General features: G+C 56.4%; 1 protein-coding gene and 1 long non-coding RNA gene across 9 annotated transcripts in view; one reads left to right on the forward strand and one right to left on the reverse strand.

The window, feature by feature from the left end:
- Positions 1-999: 999 nt before the first annotated feature.
- PDE2A (phosphodiesterase 2A) overlaps positions 1000-19851 on the reverse strand; it is a 99892-nt gene continuing 81040 nt past the window's right edge. For 3 of the 7 annotated variants that reach the window (XM_054525996.2, XM_054525999.2, XM_024255368.3), the window contains 25 exons: positions 16161-16220; positions 15296-15449; positions 15061-15113; positions 14776-14850; positions 14599-14640; positions 14023-14088; positions 13633-13763; positions 10922-11033; positions 10405-10444; positions 10222-10285; positions 9733-9805; positions 9412-9589; positions 9055-9167; positions 8294-8371; positions 7301-7423; positions 6734-6804; positions 6215-6337; positions 5743-5830; positions 5435-5482; positions 4392-4466; positions 4141-4240; positions 3754-3866; positions 3334-3372; positions 3091-3197; positions 1000-2453 (listed from right to left, as the gene is read on the reverse strand). In XM_054525996.2, coding sequence (XP_054381971.1) covers positions 2243-2453; positions 3091-3197; positions 3334-3372; positions 3754-3866; positions 4141-4240; positions 4392-4466; positions 5435-5482; positions 5743-5830; positions 6215-6337; positions 6734-6804; positions 7301-7423; positions 8294-8371; positions 9055-9167; positions 9412-9589; positions 9733-9805; positions 10222-10285; positions 10405-10444; positions 10922-11033; positions 13633-13763; positions 14023-14088; positions 14599-14640; positions 14776-14850; positions 15061-15113; positions 15296-15449; positions 16161-16220 — 2337 coding nt within the window. In that variant the 3' untranslated portion in view covers positions 1000-2242. The remainder of the gene's footprint in view (positions 2454-3090; positions 3198-3333; positions 3373-3753; positions 3867-4140; positions 4241-4391; positions 4467-5434; positions 5483-5742; positions 5831-6214; positions 6338-6733; positions 6805-7300; positions 7424-8293; positions 8372-9054; positions 9168-9411; positions 9590-9732; positions 9806-10221; positions 10286-10404; positions 10445-10921; positions 11034-13632; positions 13764-14022; positions 14089-14598; positions 14641-14775; positions 14851-15060; positions 15114-15295; positions 15450-16160; positions 16221-19851) is intronic. The other 4 variants (XM_054526000.2, XM_054525997.2, XM_063728190.1 and 1 more) reach the window with 4 other exon arrangements.
- LOC129048932 (uncharacterized) lies at positions 9415-13056 on the forward strand. 2 transcript variants are annotated; one of them, XR_008511637.1, is made up of 4 exons: positions 9415-9917; positions 10549-10635; positions 11357-11522; positions 12651-13056. It is a non-coding gene; the product is annotated as an uncharacterized LOC129048932 (long non-coding RNA). The 2 variants fall into 2 exon arrangements; XR_008511638.1 differs by lacking the exon at positions 11357-11522 and having other exon boundaries at positions 9416-9917.

The raw sequence follows: 19851 nt of genomic DNA on the forward strand, positions 1-19851 counted from the left end.
GAGCTGTGAGAGGATAGAGACAGACTTGGGGAGCCCACAGCAGGAGCTGGGAATGGGAGGAGCCTGGAGCCCCATGATGCTAAGGGAAGCTGGAAACCTGGAGACCATTCAGCCAGAGGAGCAGATTCCAAACCCAGACAGGCTAGTGGGGCAGGGGGAGATGCAGAGGAAGCAGATGGGCTCTGTGGTCCCAAAGGCAAAGCTGGCAATGGCTGATGGTCACAGGATGGCCCTGTCCATCTCCTTCCTGCTCCCACCAAGAAAGGAGACCCCAGTGCCCACCCTCTTAACACAACAACCTTTACTGACCAGGAAGAGATGAACAGGGAGAGGAGCTCAGAGCGGGGTAGGCAAGTCGGGGACAGGGCCTGGAGACTGTGCCAGGCAGAGCCTCCCCGTGGCCCCAACCTGTAGTCTGCCCATCTTGGACTGGGCGGAAGTAAACACTCTCATGCAGAGGAACAGACACAACTCCTCAGACACAATCCGGGGCTAGATCTGGTGTGGAGTCTGACTCAGGGGTGGCCCTTCGGCAGGACTCAGAGCAACTGGGATGTGGGACTTCCTGGGACACAGCCAGGCATCACTGCAGCTAGAAACAGAGTTCAGAGGCCCAGGCCCTCGCTGTATGGGCACTCATGACCAGGGCAGGCCAGCACTGGGAGGGTCTAGGACAAGCTCCAGGCTACCTCCTCCAGGTAGCCTGCCTGCTTGCCTCAACCTCTGTTTTCCCTCTATTCTACAATCTCTGCCAATCAACATGTCCCATCACTGCTCCATGGCCAGGCCTTCTCATCTGCTACCCACCCATTAGCCTCCACGATCTGGCCCAGGGAGTACCCCAACAGGTCTATGACTTCCCCAGAAGAGGGGCTAGGCACCAAGGGTGGAGGACTCTGGAAGCCATGGAGTTCCAAAGGGCATTTGCCTCTCCCAGTTCTATTCCCCCCTCCACCCACCCCAAGCACAAAGTCTGCAAACAGCCCCATGGGGGAGGACTGGTAGAAAGAAATAGATTTATTCTCATGTACAAAGCGGTCAGCCCACGGGACCATATTCGACAGTTGCACAGAGTCCTAGAAAAACGCATCTCTCTAAAGGCAACTCAGAAAGGTAAGGCAGGTGGACCCCCTCCCCCACCCCACAACGCACACAGAATGAAACGGAGAAAAAGAGAGAAGCCAGTGGCTGGGCTGACCCAAGAGTCCTGGCCCTATGGGGTCTCCCAAGCCCCAGGGCACAGGTGGATATGGCCTTGAAGAGAGAGCCCTGCCAGGGCTGAGGCCAGGTCTCTCACTGGCTGCAGGAATGGGGAAGGGGCTCAGGCCAAGGGGTACACTCAGGGGGCCTCTGAGAGACTCAGGGTTGGGCTCTCTGTGCCTTAGGGTTGCAGAAACATTCCATAGCCTCTGCTGGGACTCCACAGAGAGACAGAGCTATTTTAGACATTGATCTAAAATGGATCTTAGAGCATGGATTGTCCTACCCCCTCCCTGTTTGGCCCAGACAGGGGAAGAGACTCGCCCAGCGTCACACAGGCAGGAGGAAGCATGGCTGGCTCATTCATACCTGGGACTGTCTCCCAGTGCGGGGATCCCTCCTGTCCATCAATCCCATCCTGCTTCTCCCCGAGGCCCCTCTCTGCAGAGCACTGAGCTGCCCCTCCGGCGGCTTCCTCCTGGGGCCCCTGTATCCCCCAGGTCCCAATCCCACCATCAGTATAGTAGTGGTCCTCAGGGGGCCTTCGCCCCACGGCTGTTTCTAATCCTCCCACAGAACTAAGGACTGTTTCCAAGATGCCACACTCTGCTCACTCAGATGTCTCACCTTCCCCTTCCATGAGGATCCTGGAGACCTCAAAGGGTGGGAGTCCTCCAAGGGAAAGGAGCAAAGATCTGGTGGGGCAGGAATGGGGCAAGGAGAAACCATCAAGCTGCTCAGACAAAGAATGGCTTGGAAAAGACTTGCCAAGGTGTGGTCAGAGGCGCAGAGCAGGGCCCACTGCTCATTGGTCACCCCTGTGCTCTCAGAGAACAAATTACAAAGTCTCCGTGAGGCTGGAAGTCTTGCTTCCATTATACAGACGAGAAAGCTGAGGCCCAGGAAGGTAGTACTTGTCCAGGGTCACACAGGAAGTCCTGGTCTAGGACCCAGGACCCGTGGCTCTGTTCCCAGTGCATCTGGCCAGACCAGTGGAGGGCTATGGGAGGTGGCCTGGGCAGGGAAGTGTCCCTGGAGGGGATCACTCAGCATCAAGGCTGCAGCAGCCATTGATGGGGGCCCTAGTGCCATCCAGATCAGGCACCTCGTACTCCTCATCCAGGAAGTCCAGCGAGTTGTTACTTGGGAGGCCGCGGATGGTGAACTTGTGGGACACCTTGGTCCAGTGCTCACGGTTGGAGGCCACGCGCTCGTACAGCTCTGCTGCTTTGGGGAACAGGTCCTGCAACAGCCTGTGGGTGCATGGGGGCAGAGGGCGAGAGGCCAGAAATCAGACCATGGGCAGCAAGAAAGACTAGCGCTACACAACAAATACAACTTCCACAAGGGCCAGGTACGGTAGCTCACGCCTGTAATCCCAACACTCGGGGATGCCGAGGTGTGTATATCACCTGAAGTCAGGAGTTCAAGACCAGCCTGACCAACATGGTGAAACCCCATCTCTACTAAAAATACAAAATTAGCTGGGCGTGGTGGTACATGCCTGTAATCCCAGCTACTTGGGTGGCTGAGGCAGGAGAATCGCTTGAACCCAGGAAGGGGAGGTTGCAGTGAGCCAAGATCGTGCCATTGCACTCCAGCCTGGGCAACAGAGTAAGACTCCATCTCAAAAAAAACAAGAACTTCCACAAGAATGTGAGACAGAGGAGGACACCTAGGAAAGCATGATGGTCTCTTTCCACGGGGTACCAAGGATGAAGTGAAGGACCCATTGAGGGGCACAGTAGGAGACAGTTGTGCCCAGAGGCAAGGGGATGAATCAGTTGGAGCTGGGCCAGGCCAATCTCAGCACCTGTGTTTGCTGTGATGTCCCCACTCCAGCCTACCCTGTCTGTGCAGAGTGCAGCTTGTCCCCATGAGCTCACTCACTTGTAGATGGGCATTGCAATGTGCTCCATGAAGCTGATTTGCAGCTCAGGGATATAGGCCTTCTCCCGGTCCATCATCTCCATCGGCCTGTTGCCCATGGCCTTCTCCTACAGGCATCGAGTCGTCAGGCCTGTCTCTCTCATTCCTCCATCGGGTACCAGGGTCAGGCTAGTTCAAGCCCTCCCTGTCCCAGGCCAGGAACCCTCCCCCAACCTGGACATCCTGGGGTCACTCCACACATACCAGGTCTCCCTGGGAGAAGAATTCTTTGTAGATCAGCTCCTGAAAGGCCAACACTCTCATCACATCCTCTATGTAGGATACATCCACCCAAGCTCCTCTGACAGCCCGTTCCCAGGAGAGAAAGCTGAGGCTCAGGGATTCAGTCCCAGCTCGGGAGCTGTCCCCACCAGCCCCAGCTTGGCAGTGGGATGGCCTCAGGCAGGGAGTGGCTGGGTTGGGGCCCACCTTCCACCAGCCACTGACTTGCTAGGTCTGTTGCCCTCTCTGAGTCTCCATTTGTCACCCTGAGATGGTCTAGGTTTTTGTCTCCCCAGAACACAGCCAGGCTGAGCTGAGCAGAGAGAGGGTATTCAGGCGCAGGGGGCACCCAAAGCTGGGCAGGGTGGGCAGCCTGTGCCTTCCAGGGAGGACTACACCTACCGCGATCTTTCTCGTGGTCTTCCAGCCCTTGGTCTGGTCAGAGAGGTCACAGGAGGTCATGAGGAGGCAGAGGAGGAGTCTGTGGTGCTGCTTGTTGTTTCGGTCATAGCCCACTGTTGAGAGGAGGATGGGGTCAAGGAGTGGGGCCCAGCCTCTTTGCCCTTCTGAGGACAAGGCTCCCAGGGCCCAACCCAGAGTGGTCCAGGGAATTGGGCACTCTTGATGGGAGCCAAGGGGCCAGTGCTGGGTCTGCCTGGGGGCGGCCATGCAGCCAGAGAAGGGTTGATGCTGCAGGGGATGGGTGTGCACCCTGGGAATGCTCCCCTGGCAAATCCTTCCCCTGGTTGTTCCTCCCCAGCCCCAAGGACTGGGGCTAACAGCAGTCACCCTGAGCCATCTTCTGGAGGTCCTTGAAGATGCGGAGATGGTGGGCCAGGTCTGTGGCCAAGATGATGTCCCGCATCAGATCCAGCATGCGCTGATAGTCCTGAGGCGAGGACAGGGGTGTCATGCCTTCCTACTGGACAATCCCACCCATTTGCCCATCCCAGTGAGCCTCCACTCCTTGGCTCCTTCTCCCACCTCCAGCCAGCTCCCAGCTCCCCCTCAATCCCCACCCCAACCCCCGACCCCATCACCTTCCGGGAGAAATGATCAAAGATGTTGCAGCCGTGGGTGTTGAGGATGGCGATGGCCTGAGCAAAGTGGTGCCTCTGGGGGGAGAGGAGTGATGGGGGCCCGGCTGGGGAAGATGGGCTCCCTCACCACTGACCCCAAGAGAGGAAGCAGGGCCTGGTCCAGCTCCAGCCCCCAGGTCAGCAGACCAGTCAGAAAAGGGGAGTCAGGGGCCCCAGTTCCCTTTCTGAGCTCTGTTTCAACCCTCTGTGTGACCCAGGGCGAATCCCTAGACCACTCTGAGCCTCAGACTCCTCAGCTGTCACATGCAGGGACCCAACAAGGTAAGCTCTGGGGTCCCTGAAAGCTGGAACATTTTTGAAATGATCCTTTGGAGTCCTAGACACTAAATCATGCAGAACACATTTGTTTGCTGACAACGAGAGGCAGTGATGAGACAAGGGCAAGGCCCCCGTTTCTGGATGCTGAAGGGCTGTCACTCAGAAAAGGAGCAGCTTATCCCAGGGGGGCAGAGGGCAGAACCAGCACTGCCACCAGGCCTCCTGGGAGAGAGACAGAAAGCCTCGTCTCTGGGGGTGTGCAAGCAGGGGCAGCCTCTGGAGGGGTGTTGTGGGAAGCAGCATGAGGCAAGGTGACCTTGGAAATGTGTCTCCTACTTTGTGCCAAGCCCTGTGCCAAGTGCAGGGAACTCAGAAATGGCTCAGACCTTGTGCACGCAGAGGTAGGCAGACCCAAACCAAACAATCTAAGGTGACGCTAAGTGATGGGAGTGGAGCCCATCCCAAGCTTGGCAGGAAGGGGCTGAACAGGGTGTTCCCAGGCAGCCAAAAGGAAACGCGCTGAACACAAATCCTTGCTATCATCCGCACCTGCACCCTTCCAAGCCCACTCCAGGAAAATGAGCTAGACATGTCCTAGGTGTGGCTGCAGCTCTCGCAGCCTGTCTGGAGAGCATGGTTTGGGACTAGGAGGAGCTGGGTCATAACTTTGCAAGTCACTGGCCTTAAAGGGGAAGAAGGACGGGGTTGGGACAGAAGAGTGATACCTCCATGACGGAGCCCTCAGAGCTGTAGAGCGCAGCCAGCACAGATTTCTGGAAAAGCCCAGGAAAACTGTGGTCACTCCTCACATCCAGATCCAAGTGCCACTGCTTTAGGCTGAGCAGTGTCCTGCCCTTCACCTTTCTCCCCTCCTCCCTATCTCAGAGCCAGGGGCAAACCCTGGGGGAAGCTCCTCCTGTGTCTAAACCTGGCTCCTGGTCTCACTTGCTCCCACCCATCTTCAGGCTGGGAGAGGATGAGACTCCCAGACACCCCATGGAGGGTCCCCACTGTGAGCAGGGCAGGGTCTCACCGAGGCCACCTGGAAAGAGTTGTTTGTGCCTCTGTGGTCCAGGTCATGACACATGCAGGAAATAAACAAGGCAAAGATCTCGATGTCCCTGGTTAAGAGGCAGAAAGGAGAAAAAAAAGAGGTCAACCCACAGTTCCCTCCCCAAATCCCCAAGAGGACAGACAGGAGATGACATGCCCAGGAGCCACTGGGACAGGAGGTTGGAACACCTGGGTTCCCTTCCTGGAAAGAAGCACTGGTTTGAAGCCCAGCAGACCCGGGTTTAAATCAGGCTCAGTCTTCACTGGCTGCTTGGCTGTGAGCAAGCTCCTCCTGGAAGATGGGGCTCGCAGCCTTCCCCTCTAGTCCCCTGGGGCTAAGAAGATCCCATGAGGCAGTGCGTGTAAAGTGCCTGACACACAGGGGGTGCTTCCCTGTCCCAGGGAAGGGGACCTCAGTGGCTGCCAGATGTGGGGGAGATGCAGCCACTCACTCGAGGTAGTTGGTGAGCTCCAGGTTCTTGTAGAGCAGGTAGCAGAAGTGGGAGACAGAAAAGGCGTGCATCCAGTTGTGGTAGGGGGGATCCCGGTAGCCCTTCTTCACCATCAAACAGAACCTGGGGGAGGGAAGAGGGCAGCAGAGGTGCCTCAGCCTGTCTCCTCCATCACGGCCCCATGATGGCAAACTATATGTCCCCTCCATCCCTGAGGGACCCTCCACAGCCTTCCTTGATGACTCTGTCTTAGCAGGAACTTCCTATGCACATCTAACTTAAACCTCTGGTTACGCACTCTTGGCCTCGCCTCCAGGCTCTGCCTTGACTCATTTCTTGCCTTTATTGACAGTTCAGTGTCTAGGAATTGCTTGTCACTCATGGATCCTCCCCACCCCCATAAGACTGGGTCTCTCCAGTCATCCTTAGAGAGATCCTCTCCAGAATGCTGGGGGCAACGGATGTGACAGTAGAGGAAAGAGGAAGGCGAAGACTGGGGCTGTCTGTGTGCGCACGAACCGGGCCAGGGTCGGGCAGTCAATTTTGTAGTTGTTGATGAAATTCATGTCCTGCAGCATGCTCAGGATGGCCTGGAGAGGGCAGAGGGAGGTATCAGAGGGGCTGCCAGTATCAAGATGGGGCCCTCGCCTGGGCCCTTCTTTAAGCTCCACACTCAAAATCTGGAGTCTTAGAAACTTACATCTAAACTAGAGAACCACAAAATAGTTGAAGCAACCATTCTCGGAGCTATGCATTTTTAGAGATCTAAGAACTAAGAACTCTTGAAACCAAGCCCACACAAAATGTTAGAAAAACAGGGTTGGGAGGGATGCAAACCCTGAGGTCACATGCCCTGGGCATGGTTGGTCCAAGAGCAGCCCTTGGGATCATCCAGTCCAGCCTCTAGCCCCTGGGCAGGCCCCATGACCTCATGATGGCAGACTACATGCCCCTCCATCTCTGAGGGACCCTCCACAGCCTTCCTTGATGACTCTGTCTTCCCAGGAAGTTCTTGATGCACATTTAACTTAAGCCTCTGTCTACATACCTTCGGCCTGGCCAGTCAAGTGGAGGAGAGCAACTCACCATGGACGTGTCATCCTCTGGCAGGGAACGAGGGGTATAGGTGAAACTTGCAAAATTGGAGTCAATGGCAGCCACAGGCTGGATCCCATCATGGAGAAGTTTGGTATACTCATCGTCGGAGACCTGGAGGAGACCAGCCAGAGCATTAGAAGACAGCCTTCACCCCATCCGGTGTCTTCATCCTCAAATAACCATGGCAGGTGGGAGATCTGTCACCCAGAATGTACCACAGTTGGGCCACCACGCTGTGGACTGTAACTGGGCAGGAAATCACCACCCTCCCCTCACAGCTCTGCAGCCCACCCCGCGCGCCTCCCTGCAGGTGACCACCCTTTATCTGTAACAGCCAAACCTTGGCAAAGATCGACAACACCGCTTCATGACACCCCCAACCATGGCAGCGTTTCATACACAGTAACTGTAGCAGTCCTCCTTTTGTGGAGACCTTTCTACTCTCTAACCTTAACTCTTCCTACTACAGTTTTGATCCAGCTCACAAGGTCTGGGCCTCTCTGGTTTGGACACAGGTGAGAGGAAATGTCCAAATGAACAGCGACTACCATATACATGGAACTAAGCCAGCTTTTGTGACCCAGGGTAGGGAATGGGATAGATTATCAGCAATTAAGACTGCCCAGGGCTGCATGGGCATTGTACCTAGGGAAGCCATGGTGACAGGTCCTGGGTGAGCTTCCTAGCCCTCAGTAATTCCCAAGATGGGAATTATTCCCTGAACATGGGGAATACCTGGCTGAATCAATTATTCCCTGGGCTGGTTCCTCTGGCTACTTCCAGCATTGGGACTGAGCTCAGAAGCAGCTTGGTGGAAAGGTCTCTAAGCAGGGGCGGGAGCTGCCCCTAAGGAGGGCAGAAGGCCTGCTGTGGCTCTGGGCCTATCCTCTCATCCTCAGTAGAGATCGATCAAGAAGCCCTGCCTGGCCCTGGGTCCCTGAGGAATCTGGGAGGAGGAACAGAGGTCTCTGCAAGCCTCACCTTCATGTGGTACATCATCATCTCATTGGCCAGGTGGCTGCGATACTGAGCCTCATTCACTTTTTTGTATAGGAGAGACTAGGGGAAAGAGGGAAAGATGGGGCTCAAGGAAGGTGGCTGTGAAAACTTAGCAATGCCCGGACTGGGACGAAGTGGTCAAAAAGACACCCCACTTCCTGTCCCATTCTGGCCTCAGTCAAAACCTTCAAGCTCCACTCCACAGTAAAGACCCCACCCCCACTTTCATCCAGACCCCCGCGCCGGTTCCTCCTCATCAAGTTCTCCCAGCATTTGGTCTGACCCTTTGCACTCCCCCACACCTGATCCAGGCTTCAGTGATGGAGCCCAAGGCCCATGGCAGGGAAGGAGAAGCAAGGAGGGGATCATGTCAGGGACCTTGGGGCTGGATTCCCAGGCTAGAGCGCCAGCAGACCTGGACACCGAGACCCAGCACTTCCAAAAAAGCACTCGGCTTGGGTTGAGACTGCTGCCAGCGAAGAGAGGAGGTTTTGACAACGGGAGTTTCTCATGGTCCCAGGAGGCTGAGTGGACAGGGCAGGAAATCGTATCCCCAATTTTTAGATGGGAAACTGAGCCCAGAGGTGGCCAGCGTGTCCTGAAGGCTGCACCCCAGCGGCGGGACTGAGTGCCAGACCAAGGGATCAACCCACAAGGAGAGCCAGTCGGAGGAGGAGAACCGAGGGTCCTTCGTGGGCCCCGCCCCCTATCACCCCACACCCCACTCCCACCCCCGCCCTCACATGGGCGATGCTGATGCCGCAGTAGATGGAGAAGGCCGTCGCCAGGTCCTCGTCGAACTTGCTGAACCACGGCCCATTGATCTTGTTCACCAGCTCGGCCACACCGATGACCTCTGGGGAAGGGAGAGGGGCAAGGAACCACCGGTGGAGGGAGGGATCGGTTGGAGGGAGAGATCCGGCCGGGACCTGCCCTCGCAGTTTCCGCAGGTTACGTCCCAGGCATGGAACCCGACTCCCTTATGCTCCGGGACGCCGGAAGCGGTGGGGAAGTGTTGCCACCCCCGCTCGCTCGGACCCGCCCCGCCCGGCGCAGGCCCCGCCCCAGCCCCGCCCCTCCGCCCGGGCCGCCACGCGCACCCTGGTTCTCGTTCTTGATGGGGAAGCAGAGGATGTTGCGCGTGCGGAAGCCGGTGCTGTCGTCCACGCCGCGGTAGAAAAGCGGATGGGCATATGCGTCAGGGATGTTCAGGATCTGGCCCGTGGTCGCCACGTGTCCCGCGATGCCCTGATCGGCCGGGATGCGGATCTCATAGCTCTGCCGGGGCAGGGATGGAGTCGAGAGGAAGAAGTTAGTGACCCGGCCACAGAGGGGACTGTTAAACGTCAGGCCGCTCCCCAGCGCCGCCGGCGGACTCCCGGACACCCCTAGGGCCACATACTCCCTCCACACCCGCTCACCTCATCATCCACCACGCCCCCGTCGAACACCTTGGCCACCAGCTCATTCTGATCCAGCAGGAACACAGAGCAGCTGTGGAGGGAGGGGTTTGGTCCTCTGGGGCCTGACAACCCGCTCTGATCGCCCTCACTTCCCATAAGGAGGCAAAGGCCGGATTTCCGAGGCCTGGGAGGAGTGCTCCAAGGTAAGACACTCTGCTCAGGGCTGGCTGGCTCCAGAAACGTGTCCATTCAAGTGTTTTTTTTTTGGAAGCACCTACTATGTGCCAGGCACTGTGATAGGAGCTGAGGATCCAAAGCCAGCCCTGTTCCTGCTGTATTGGAGCCTACAGTCTAGTGAGGGAGACAGACATTAAATAAAGGATCCCTCAAAAGGTGATGAAGTCCCGCAGAAGGCAGAGAAGGGGAAGTGGGTGGGGCAGGAAAGGAGATGATGGGAACTGAAGGCCGCAGCCTCTCTCGCCCTGTCCCCTGGGTAGAGTCACTCACATCTCTGCGTTGCTGAGGTTTCTGGCCTCCGTGATGATCTCCTGGAGCAGGACAGAGACGTCATCTGGGGGAGGGAGAAGACCAGGCAGGGTGAGATCAGGCTGCCAAGACCTCCCGCCTCTCCTCTGCAAATGCCAGCCCCCATGCCCACACACAGCCAGGCAGAGAGAACAGTGCACTCACCCAGGTGGGTGAAGAGGTTCTTTGCCACTTGGAGAAGAGCCTGGAATGAAGGAAATGGAGATCATAGGGGGGTCGGGGTGCAGGGGTCACCCTATCCAATCCCCTGCCTCCAACAGCACCCGGGTCTTCTCCTTCCTTCCCTAGGGCTCACCGGACAAGCCAGAAACTGTCAGTGTCTAATTGTATCATTTGGCTACTAAGTGAAGGAGTGAGGGAATAGCCCCGGTACAGGTGAGGAGTCTCCTGAGTGTCTCAGCCGCCTTCACGCCAGCTCTAGCTGCCTAGGTGTTGCTGTAGTGCCCATATTGACCACTAGAGGGCGATCACATACAGTGCCTGCGGGCAGTGGCGCGGGTCCTGAGCAACTGCAAGCCTTAAAGTTATGAGGTTACGGAGCCACCTGGGGAAGGGCTGCCACCAGTCCAGAAAGACATGGGCATTTCCCTTCTGAATGGTTCTCGGGGGCTGAAAACTGGGCGAGTCGGTGCCCGAGAGAGGCTAAAGGCAGGTCACTCACCTGGCACTCACACTTGAGTTTCTGTTCCTTCTGGAAGGCCAGGGTGCTGGTGAGCACGGTGCTGGTGTAGTGGAAGCAGTGCTGGATCACCTGCTCGTCCTCGTCGGTGAACCTGGAGGAGGGGGTGGGCTCACTCAGGAGGGAAGGGAAGACTGGCTTCTCTCCCCACTCTCCTTACTTCTGTTCCATCAGAAGCCCACAGGGGTACCCACCTGCCAACTATATAACCACTGCACAGGCCCTTGGAACAGCTTCCCACCCCCATGCCCCTGCAGACTTGGGCTCCCCAAGGGGAGGGCTCCAGTCCTCCTCAGATGCTTGAAACCAGAGCCATACCTCCCCTCTCTGATTTGGGATTTACCCAGCCCAAAGCTGGGTCTCCTCCCCCAGACTAGAGATTGCCTGGGCTCAAGCTGGTGTTCTGCTCTTCCCCAGGCACACCTCCAGCCTTGGGGAGGGGCGGTGGCACTGCCCTATCTTGTGCAGCTCCTGTCACTACCCCACTCTCCCTGGACTCCGCTGGCCCTGATTCGGTGCCTTCAGAAATCTTAGGGTGGTGTTGTGGAGAGGACTGCTTGCCCTGCTCATGGAGCTAGCTCTGGTGAGACAAGATCAGCCCCAAATCCTGCTCACGTCATTCAGTCTGGCCACCAAATGATTTGTCACTGGGGAGCTGCATGGGGCTGGGTGGACCAATGGTGTGGGTCATGGGAAGAGCCTGCCTTAGCCCACATCACGCTGCCCTGAGGTGTCCCTGCCCAAGCCCTTCCCCACTTTTTGGCTGGCCTTGGTGCTCCGCCCTGGTGGGGCATCCCCCACTCATGCTTGCCATCCAGTGATTCAGATCTAGATCCCATCCCCACAACCCTGGGTCTGTCTGCACACCTTCCTTACATTTGTGGTCCCTCAGCTAGCCCCACCCACCTCTCACCCCTCAACCCAGGACATCTCTCAGCTTCAGCCACACAAAGATCCTCATCATTCTGAGAAAACCTTGGGCTCTTTCACACCTTCATGCTTTTTTTCTACACTGTTCCCTCAGCCTAGGATACCCTTCTCACTCTCTTCCCTCTATGCCCTGAAAATGAGCTTCGAGTCTTATGAAATGGGGCCATGACTATATCACCCATGCCCAATGCAGAGCCTGGTACAGAGGAAACACTTTGGAGGTCTTTGCTAATGTCGTCACTGTATCCTATCCCCGGCCTTGCCACCAGCCCCATCCCACTCACAGTTGAAGGGCTTCTGGAGCCCCTGTTCTCTGGCTACTTAGCTGTGTATCAGGAAGCTTCTCTGCAGTCACTGCACTGAGCTGAGCCCCACCCTGGCTCATGCAGTCACTCAACACTCACTCCCTGAAATGTGTGGGACCCAGAGATAGCCCTGCCCCTGCCCTGGGCCTCAAGGCTGCCACCAAGCCCCTATCTTTATTTTCTGCTGATACTACCTCTCCTCCAGCTCTGGGGCCATCCTAGAACCCAATCTCACAGCCAGCAGCAAGAGGTCATGGCCCCTGCTGGACCCCCATTCACTATACCTTCCCTTCCCCAAAGGCCTTCCCAAGGCCATCTGGTCAGCACTGGGATGGCAACATTAAGTGCTCAATATTTGTTTGCTGAATGGCATAAATTCTCCCACCATTAGGATGCCCACAAGTTCCAAATGCCGCCAATCCCACATTCTCCCTGCCTCAGCTGATTCTGCCTTGCCGCTATCTTCGTTTCCCCAGGCCCACCCAACTGTCAACACAGTTCCATGCTGGTAGGTTCTGCAGCTCAGACCTAGGACTCCTGTATCTCCACCCTACCCCAGCAGACCTCAGGCCTGGGCTCTGACACCTACCTAGTCCCAGGCTCTCTAGTGTCCACCTCCTGCAGGAGCTGCAGGCCCTGAAACCCAGCCTGTTTGCTTGGACTCCAGAGGCCAGCATCCTATCAGCATCTCTTTGCATCAGGACTCAGCCCCTCATCTGCCTACTTCTCCCCACCTATGTGATGCAGCACAAACTGCTCATCCTGCCAGCCCCAGTGTGAACCTGCACCCAGGACAGAAATGGCTCATCTGACGCAGCACTGTTTCTCCGTGAACTAAGATCCATTTGCAATAAAATTCAGGCACCTACTGCCTGTTTATGAGTTGGTGTAGGATATGAAATTTATTTATGACACCATTTCTAGGTCCCAGGTTTGTCCTCAGTTCTTGAGATATGCTTCCCAACTAAGCCTCCAAGCCTGCTTCCCTGTCCACTGTGCCCTGCCCACAAAAAAAGAGATTTTTTTGTATCATTTTTATAGCTGCCTGTCAGGGGCTCAAAAGATCCACAGCTTTTCCCAGTCCCCAAGCATATTCCCTTTAGCCACTGTCCACTGTGTTGATGATGCTTTGTGGGTCCCAGAGGGTTCATCCAACCCAGAGCACACCCACCCCTCCATCTAGCAGTTTATAGCAGTAATGCAAAAACAGGGATGGCAAGGGAGGGAGCCCAATACCCCAAGAGCAGATTACCCAAACTTCAGGAAGCGGGAGAAGAGAAGAGGAACTAGCTTGGACCTCAACATGACTTTCATTCTCTTGCACTAACACACTATTCAACCCAGTGCTGCTGAGACAGTAGCCCCTGCCCAGTACCCATCCCACATTGTTACTCTAGTGGAGCCCTAGCCAGCCTCTCAGCGACATCTCCTGATCTGCATCATCCCACAAAGACTCACAAGTCTCCTTCTAGCTTGTTGAAGGCGCAGGCCAAGGCCACCACCTGGTCAGTGGCCCGGCTGATGACAGGGACACAGAGCATGGCCTGCAGCTCACAGCCCAACATGCTCTGCAGCTGTTGTACATCCTCCTGCAAAGGGGAGGCAAGTCAGGGCAGGGAAGCAGGGGGCAGTATGCTTCTCTCCTCCAGCCCTCCATCACATTTTGCAACAAGCAGTTCTAAGGGACTTATGCAAGGCTGGAAGCTCTGTGTCATGGAGATGGGACAGTAGAAAGTCCCCGGGTCTCATCTGCCCCATTCCTAGGCTGCTCTGTAACAGAGACCCTGGCTCTGGGGGCTGGCAGTGGGGTCCCTCTTTCCCCTCTGGGTCAGCCAGGCCATGACTTACAGAGGTGAGGTCTTTCAGCTGGATGGACTTCTTGTCTTCCACCACCTGGCCCAGGCATCCTGTCAACTAGGGGGTGAGGAGAGACTGAGTCAGGGCCCAGCACTCCCCAGGTCAGGGGATCTCAACCTGTCCCCACCCTTAAGTCTGGAAGTTTCAAAGAACCCTTCAGTCAGTCCAAATGGCGGACGGGGTCAGCATTGATGAGCAGAGATGGAGGGGAGTCTGGCAGAATTCGCTATAAAGGACTCTAGGGTCTTCCCTAACTACGAGAGAGATAAGCAGACTCCAAGGATTCTCCTCAACAGATTCTAGCAGATCCATATCCAGAAATACTCCAACAAAAGTGAACAGGTCCCAGGTAAGCCTTTCTGTTGATGCTAAGAGATTCTTCCTAATAGAGCCTGCTGATCACAGGTTGTGATCCCTGCAGCATTTCTAAGTCGTCCCAAGATCCAGATAATTCCATCGGATTCCAACAGTCTAGAGGATCCAAATACTCCAGGCAGATCCCAGGAGTGTCTACCCGGCCTCAACCGACCCTGCAGACTCCAAGGAGAAGACAGACGCGGGACTCACGGGAAAGCTGACCTCTTCTCCGAGCACTTTGTCTCCGATGACCTGAGGAACGGAGTGCAGGGGGCCGGTTACGGAGTGCAGGGGGCCGGTTAAAGGAAAGGCAAGGGATTTCTCCCTCGGAGACCCGGGTTCCTCGCCCAGCCCCGCCCCCGCTCTACAGTGGACCTGGGCCCTCACCTTGCAAGAAAGCTGGAGATTGTCCTCCGACACCAGCAGGAGGCAGCAGCGGGATGCCCGGGTCTCCTGCTGCAGCTGAGGGAGGGACAGGCAGGGCGAGGGGGTGACCGCGGATCCGGGTCACCCCACTCCCCACCTGCTCCCCTCTCCGGGGCTCTTCAGGCGGGTGGAGGAGAGAGGAAGGAGGGACATCATAATGGGAACTGAGATGGAGGGCTCAAGGGGAAGTTGGTCACCAGAGGGAGACAGGACGGGGAGGTGGCCGGGAGGGGCGCAGGGACTCACGTATTGGAGCACTTTGAGCTGCAGGGAAGAGGCATCCAGGTCGTAGAGTTCCCCTGCGAGGGCCAGGCGCCGGTCAGAGAGAGGGCCCCTCCCCACCTCCGTGTCCGGGTCCCTCGGGCGCCGCTCAGCCCCGCGCCGGGCCCGCCGCCGGCTCCCGGGACCGCCTAACCCGCCCACCTCCCCTCCAAGTTCTGCCCGGCCCCGCCCTCGTGACCTGCCCAGGCCGGGCCCTCACCGCACAGTTGCAGGATCTTGCGGTCGCGGTCGGTGTACGCCGCCCCGCCCTTCTGGTCTTCCGCCGCCCCCTCCGGGGGGTTCTGGACCGCTCGGGGAGCCTCCCTGGGCCCGCGCTGCTGCAGGGCCTGCACCCTCCTCAGGGCCACCAGGGTCTGGGGCAGGCCGAGCGGTTAGCGCGCCGCTCGCCCCAAGCTCGCTGCGCTTGCTGCAGGGGGATTCCTGCCTTTGCTCCCGTCGTTCCCTCTGCCTGCCGGGCCCAGGGACCCCGCCGCCGTCCCAAACACCTCATCCCTGGACTCTACCTTCCTGAGGGCTCCCCTGGGGGCTCCCACTGACCCTGGAGCGTCCGGCCGTCCAGGAACAGGAGGGTACAGGGTCTATCTCCATCCCTAGCCCCTAGATTCTCCCAAGACAAGATGTCAGATTTCTGTCTCCAGCCCCCTCAGGAAGTCGTAAGTCCTTGTTAAAGTCACAAAATCATAAAGTCTCAGGCATGAAAGAGCCTCAGTATCATTATCTGTACTTTCTAAGTACAGATGCTCCTGGACTTAGGATAGGGTTGCTTCCCCATAAATCCATCAAAAAGTCGAAAATTGTAAGTTGGCAACCGTGTGTATTTACAAGATATTTGACCAGTTTTGTTTCACCACTGCCCTAGGTCAGTCGGTGCTATCATTATCCCCATTTTCAGGTGTGAAACTGAGGCCCAGAGAGGTTTAGTGACTTGCTCAAGGTCACACATCTCAAAAGCAGCAAAGCCGAAGCTGAAACCCAGGTCTGTCCAGCTGCCTGGCCAGGCCATCTTCCCACCAACTGGGATAAGGGTCTTCAGCCTCATTGTACATGGCCCCACTCCCACTCACATGCTTCTCCACTGCCTGCAGGCTCCATTCCTCACTGTCACGCAGCTGGCCACAGTGCACCTGGAGGGATGGGAGAAGGGAACTAGCTGTGACCTCTCCCAGTGTCTGTCTCTGCCAGAGTGCCCTCCCCATGCGCAGCACACACCGGTCCCCACCAACACATACACACTCCAGTCTGTGGGCCTCAGTGATAACCCCATCTTTCTGACCACCCAGACAGCTCCAGGAAAATCCCCTCCTGTAGGAAGCCTCCTAGGACTAACCTAAGGACGTGAAACTTTTTTGTCTCTGCCTTTTCAATCACTGCCTCATCAAGAGCACAGTCCGGGTGTATGGTTCAGGGGATGGAGGGACCTTAGACCCCTTTTTAGCTCACAGATTATGGAGCACTGCAGGTCCTGATTTTAGAATTGGTGGTATTAGCCTCAGCCTCCCAGCTCTATCCTGTCTGAGTTAGGGTTTGAGCTGCCCCTAAGTCTTGGATAAAGGAATGGCTTCAGTATGATGCACCTGCCATGGTGAGGATGGATGGGTGAATGAATAAATGGATAAATGGGTTCGTGAAGTGCTTTGCCTTACATGTGATTCTCACCACTGTGATGCAAGCTTCCACCTGGCCAAAAAAGTGGAGTGACTTGCCCAAAATCACACAGCAGAAAGTGGCAGAGTGAAGACAGCACCACCCACTCCCTCCCGTTCTCTGCCCACACCTTCCCCCCTCTAGGTCCACTCTCTCCACCACCCCCATCATCCTGTCCCTCTCCAAGTTCCCTGTGCCAGTCACCAGGGAACTCAGCCCGTCTTTCATACTCTGTGAAGTCCCTTCCCCCACCCCTACTTGGGTGCTTGTCGAGGAAAATGAGAGACGGTGGGGAGGGAGGGTGGCAGCCTAGGGACCCACTACAGGCCCTGCCAGCAAGGCTCCCCACCTGCGTCACTAGCTTCCGGAGCCTACTCAAAGCTGCTCACCACCTGCAGAGCTCCCCACAGCGCCTGCACTGGGGGCTCCTCCTTCCTCCTCCCTCCCCAGTCAGCAGCCAATGCCTGCCTCAGCTCTGGGTCTCCTGCCAGGAGCAGATGGGGAGGAGGAGACCAGCAGGTTCTTGGGAAGCTCACAGTCTGGCTGGGGTGGGATGAGTGGGGAGACACGACTGGGAGGAGGTGTGGAGCCTCATACCTGAGGAAGGAGAGAGAAAACTAGGTGGGTAGCTCAGAGGGGAGGACATTTGGAAGGCTTCCTGAATTGGCATGGGGAGGACAAGTAGACCTTGAAGAGACGAGGACACTGGCGGTAGGTGGTGCGGGGAGATGAGGATCCAGGTAGGGGTGTGGTCCATGGTACCACAGAAGGAAGGGCTTTGAGTGCCAGGCTAAGACGTTAGACTTTAGCCTGAGAGTACTGGGGAGCCATGGCAGACTTTAGCATCTGAGGGCCATTGTCTATGGGGCGTAGGGTGAATCTGAGGGAGGAAGATTGGAGGCAGGCAGACCTGGAAAAGACCTGGGCTGTCAAGGATGGTGTTGAAACTTAAGCTCTGGATGAGGCTCAATCTGTGACTCCTACGGGACAGCGGGGGCTGGAGGGAGGAGAAGCTGGGGCTGTGGTTCATTTGCATATGGCTTATATAAATATGTTGGCATTTTACTGTTAGCACATGGAGGAGGACATGGTTCTTGTTCCTTCCACCTGGTCCCATCTCTCAGGAATAGAGAAGGCTGAGACCCCTCTAAGGCTGTGGGGGCAACCAGTTCTTGGGCTGCCTCGGCCCACCTGCACCCAGCATGTGCACAAACACATACACCCACACTCTCATGAAGAACGTCAGGCCCTCACACACATGCACTTACACTCACTCTCCCATGGAGGTGGTACACACACACACACACACGGAGCAGTCATAGACACAAAGACATCCACACACCCACCCTTACAGTGTCCACAGCATCCCCACAGGCACATTCATGCCTGTACACAGGAAACTTAGTTCACTTACCCAAAAGCCATGCACATGCACCTGGCGCCCCCATACACAAACACACACAATCACCCCCCACACACTCATGGCATTTTGTTCGCCAACAGGAACACACACTTGCACCTGCTCTTCCTAATCAGGGCAAGTGTCTTGGACCCAGTGGGAACACTCAAGAGTGGGCACTGTGGCTGTAAGAGAGGGTTAAAAACCCAGCACAGCCCCCAGGTCCCCACTCTAACCAAGTTCAAAATGGTTAATGGCACGAACACCCCATCCCCGAGCAGGGAGCTGGTGTGGCTGGTACAGCTGGGGGAAGAGTGGGCACAAATCAGGCATCAAATGCCAGAGACCAAGGGCTACCACTCCTCAAAGGGACTTATTATCCCAGGATTAAAGAACAGAGCCAAAGACTTTCCACACAAAAAATCTGCAATCAAGGTGCCTTGAGCAGTGAGCTGTAAAGGCCCAGAAGTCAGCCACACAGCTCTGCACCTGGCCAGCATAGTCGTCAGAGAGCCCTCGCAGACGGCATCTCCATTGGGCCCCAGCATTCCTTTGCAGGACCCCTCGAAGGGTTTCCTTGCTAGCACTTGCCATCACATGTGATCCTATCCTTATTTTGCTCACTTGTTTTGCAGTAGTTTTGTTATTTTTATTCTCTTTAGAGATGGAGTCTCACTCCATTCTCCAGGCCAGATTCAAACTCCTGAGCTCAAGGAATACTCCCAAGTAGCTGGGGTTATGCTCACTTTAGTGCTTATCACCACCAACCCTCCAGACCGTATGGTCTGTGAAGGCAGGGCCTGTCTAATCTGTCTTGGTCACTTCTGTGTTCCCAGCACCTAGCACTCCATGCCTGGCATACAGTGGGTACTCAAGAAATAGTTGTTCAACTGATGGATGAGTGGGTGGATGGGTAGGTGGATCAGTGGATGAATACTAAAAGCAGAGACTCAAGAGAGGGGAATGGGGCTTGCCGAGGAAGGAGCTGGTGACTCGGCCTTCCCAAAAGATCAACCGACCCTGCAGCTCTCCATCTTCCTTCTGCACCCTCTGCCCTCAGGATCTGGCAGCAGCTGGGAAGTCTGGGGCTGCCTGTGCTGCCTCTGGGAGGCAGTGAGATCCTGTGAGCCAAGGAGCATCTGTCAGACGTGTATGCCTTGGGGAGGGGGCATCCTAGGGAAGTGCATTTCCACATGAGTGGGAAGGTGCAGGCTTAGAGGAGAGGCAGATGTGAATAATCTAAACACCTTTCAAGAGTTCTTCCCTGCACAGGGTATTTGAGGAGGTGAAGGGACGGTTGTTGAAAACTCCTGGCAGCCAGAGCCCAGCTGGCTAGCATCCTGCTCAACAGCATGCACCCCTACTTCAGCTTCCCCAGGACCACACTCTCCCCTCAGCACACCACCCCTTTCCCTGGCCTCCTTCCTGCCTCGCTCACATTCCTCCTCTGCCTAGAATCCCCTTTCCCTTCTTCCCTGCCTGTGGATCTCCTACCTGTGCCCCAAGGCCCCACACAAATGCTTTTTCCGTGGTGAGGTACTACTTGCTGCTCCAGGCTCTGCCACCAGAACACCTGCTGGCAACAGTATTTCATCTGGCCTGTGGTGGGGAGGGTGTCCCTGCCTTCCCCCAGACTGAGAGCTCCCTGAAGGCAGAGTCAGCTCCAGCACCCAGCCTGCCACAGGACCAGAGCAGAGTTCTACTGGGTGAGT

The sequence above is a fragment of the Pongo abelii genome, chromosome 9 (assembly GCF_028885655.2).
Source record: "Pongo abelii isolate AG06213 chromosome 9, NHGRI_mPonAbe1-v2.0_pri, whole genome shotgun sequence".
Classification (NCBI taxonomy): Eukaryota; Metazoa; Chordata; class Mammalia; order Primates; family Hominidae; genus Pongo; species Pongo abelii.